At 58.3% G+C, this 3,388-nt stretch overlaps 1 protein-coding gene across 1 annotated transcript in view; it reads right to left on the minus strand.

The window, feature by feature from the left end:
• PRRT1B (proline rich transmembrane protein 1B) overlaps window positions 1-2,716 on the minus strand; it is a 9,071-nt gene extending 6,355 nt beyond the window's left edge. Inside the window, exon 1 of the mRNA XM_037728078.1 lies at window positions 2,677-2,716. Within this exon, the coding sequence (XP_037584006.1) occupies window positions 2,677-2,716 (40 nt within the window). The remainder of the gene's footprint in view (window positions 1-2,676) is intronic.
• Window positions 2,717-3,388: the final 672 nt, after the last annotated feature.

Genomic DNA, 3,388 nt, shown 5'->3' on the forward strand with positions numbered 1-3,388 from the left:
TGCAATCAGCTGAGATCCTGCCACTGCGCTCCAGCTTGGACAACGAGGAGAGACTTCATCTCAAGAAAAAAAAAAAAAAAGAAGAAGAAGAAAGAAAAGAAACCCTGTCATTCCAACCAGATGGACCAGGAAAGGAAAGGGCTCCACACTCTCTGCAGAGCGAGAAGAGGGGGGCAGTCCTAGAAGAAACAGAAGGGGGTCCCTGATTCTATCTGTGACCTGGGGGGACCACTATATCACTGTCTGCCCAGGACTTTCTCGGATTTACTATTGAAAGTCTCACATCCTGGGAAACTCCTTAGTCCCAAACTGGGATGATTGGACTCCCTAGAATGAATTCACACAAGTCTTGGGCTCCCCGCTGAACTGCGGGTGCAGGAGACAAACCCAGACCAGCCTAACAAAAACTCTGAAAACAGACCCAAGTTTGGAAATGCCACTCATAGGGGGTGAAACAGAACTTGTGGTCTGAAACTAACCAGCCTGATTGCCAGCTGAAACCAAACAAACCCACCTTCTCTGCGGAATTGTTAACAGGACTAAGAATCTACACAACATACTATTCACAATGTCCAGGATCCCAGATCGTTACCATACAAATGTTGAAATGTGACCAATGCTCAAAGGAAAAGACAGTCAACAGATGCCAACCCTGAGATGACCCGATATTGGAATTTTCAGAAAAAGCAGCCGTTATAACTATACTCCATGAAGTCAAGATAAACACACTTGGCCAGACGCAGTGGCCTCCTCACAGGAGGGGGCAGTGAGCTGTGATCGAACCACTGCACTCCAGCCTGGGCTGTAGAGTGAGACCCTGTCCTCCCCAAAAGGGAGGGGTGGCATGTGACAAACTTTCTGTGCCTCCATTTCCTCATCTGTAAAGTGAAGAGAAATCACAGTCATAATCATTTTTAAAGAGGCAAACATGGCCGGCACAGTAGCTCACACATGTAATCCCAGCACTTTGGGAGGCCAAGGTGGGTGGATCACTTAAGGTCAGGAGTTCCAGGCCAGCCTGGCCAACACAGTGAAACCCCATCTCTGCTAAAAATACAAAAACAGGCCCGTGTGGTGGCGGGTGCCTGTAATCCCAGCTACTTGGTAGGCTGAGGGAGGAGAATCCCTTAAACCTGGGAGGAGGAGGTTGCAGTGAGCCGAGATCTTGCCACTGCACTACAGCCTGGACGACAGTGCCAGACTCCATCTCAAAAGAAAAAAAAAAGGGCGAACATGGGGGCCAGGCTCTGTGCTGAGAGCTTTGCTTCCTTAAACCGGGTCATCCTCGGTCGCGCTTTTGTTTTTATGCTCCCCATTTTACAGATGAGGGAACCGAGGCTCCCAGCAGAAAACCTGGGTCTCAGTGAGTCAGCTCTCCACTCGAGACAGGTCTCTGTCTCTCGGGGATGCTGTCCCTGCCCCAGCTATCATAACAAAAACCGCAGTTTCCCTGGATCCCGCCAGGGCAAATACCTGGCCTGATGGCGCGGAGATAGGGCCGCAGAGTAAATAAATCTGCTGGCGGTGCTACCTGGGGGCCTCAGGTGGGTTCTCAGGTTCTCAGGCTTTTGACACCTGAGCCTCTCCCAGGCATTCCAGCTGGGAAGTGGGGTCCAGGCTGCCCGCCGGGGCAAGTGCTTGAGGGTCTGGGGGAAATCCTAAGTAAACTATGAAGCGGGGCTGGAGGGAGGGGTCAGCGCCCCCTCTCCCGGAGCTGCTTGCAGATGAGACAGGGTGCCCCCATTCCCAGGCGCTGGAGATCAGCCGGGCTGGGGAACGCGGGGGGCGGGAGTGCGCGGGACTGTGCAGGGGTCCCACTGCCACCGCCCCACCGCCCCCTGCCAGCCGGACACTCTCAGGGCAGAGACAAGGTCTCGGTTCCCTGCCCCCTGCACCTTCCAGTGCCTGGCTCCTGGGAGTGAGGGACGTTGGGTTGGTCGAAGCCTTGGCCTGGACCTCTCTCCAGCTCTGCCCCATGCAAATTCTCCCAGTACCTGTCCCCAGCTCTCTCATTACAGGCTCTGTCTCCACCCCACACTGGCCAGGGTCGCCCACTCCCCTGATGCGAGGACTTCAGCCTGGCGAGGACGGTGAGTGGAGCTACCAGAGCGGGGACCCGGCGGGAGGGGGCAAAATGCTCAGAAAATGAAGGGCCGCAGCCTTCTCGCTGACTTGCTCACAGGGGCGTCCCCAGAGCTCCCAAACTTTCCACAACAGCTTCCTGGCCCTCCCCAGCCTGGCTCAGGTGGGGTGTCATGGGTGGGCCTCGCATTCTCCCCCATCTTGCTGCCGCTGGCCTCCCGGGAACCACTACTCAGGGCCTCGGCCCGCCACGCCTATCCCTGCCCTTCCAGCACCTACCCCGCAGGTATCTCCCCCTACCCTCCAGCACCCGCCCCTCCAGCACCGGCCCCGCCCGCTATCTTCCCCCTACACCCCCTCCAGCACCCGCCCTGCTGGTATCTACCCCCTACACTCCCTACACCCTCTCCAGCACCGGACCCGCCTGCACCTGCCCCTCCAGCAGCTGCCCCTCCAGCAGCTGCCCCTCCAGTACTCACCTCACCTGCGCCTGCCCTGCCTGCACCTGGTCGCCCAGCACCTGCCCCACCTGCACCTGCCCCGCAGGCATCTGCCCCGCCATACCTGCCCCTCCGGCACCTGCCCCTCCGGCACCTGCCCCTCCGGCACCTGCGCCTCCAGCTCCTGCCTCCATGTCCCGAGCCCGCGGCAGCTGCAGAGGCTGCGCGACTCCCTGGCCCTGCGCCTCCCGTCGGGCCGGCTCGGCTTGCGCCGCGGGCTCGGGTTTCCTGGTGCCTGCCGCGCGGCCGGTTAATAATTGACCGCCTTGTTTGCCCACGGCTGGGTCAACAGTCGCTCCCTGGCGCCCTGCGCTCCGCGGGACCTGCCTCTCCTCCTGGCAGGGAAAGACTCCGCAGGGTTGTGCAGGGCTGGAGGGGCTGGGGTAGGAGGGGGAGCCAGCCAGGCGGGACGAGAGAAGCCAGGGTGGCACACGAGAGGGCCCGAAAGGCCAGCCAGCGTCAGACAATGAGGAGTGGTGGGGACCTGGACACCCGGACAGCGCAGCTGGACGGATGTGACCTGCACGGAGGCTGAGTTACAGTGGCTGTAGCTTTCTTTTAATTTTCCAGCAAAAGAAGCCAGAAATGTAGGTTTCTGTGTGGAATCTCTTTTGTTATTGTTGTTGTTGTTGTTCGTTTGTTTGTTTTGAGACGGAGTCTTGCCCAGGCTGGAGTGCAGTGGCGAGATCCCAGCTCACTGCAACGTCCACCTCCTGGGTTCAAGTGATTCCACTGCCTCAGCCTCCCTAGTAGCTGGGATTACAGGTGCTCACCACCAAGCCCAGCTAATTTTTTATATTTTTGCC

The sequence above is a fragment of the Cebus imitator genome, unplaced genomic scaffold (assembly GCF_001604975.1).
Source record: "Cebus imitator isolate Cc_AM_T3 unplaced genomic scaffold, Cebus_imitator-1.0 Scaffold254, whole genome shotgun sequence".
Classification (NCBI taxonomy): domain Eukaryota; kingdom Metazoa; phylum Chordata; class Mammalia; order Primates; family Cebidae; genus Cebus; species Cebus imitator.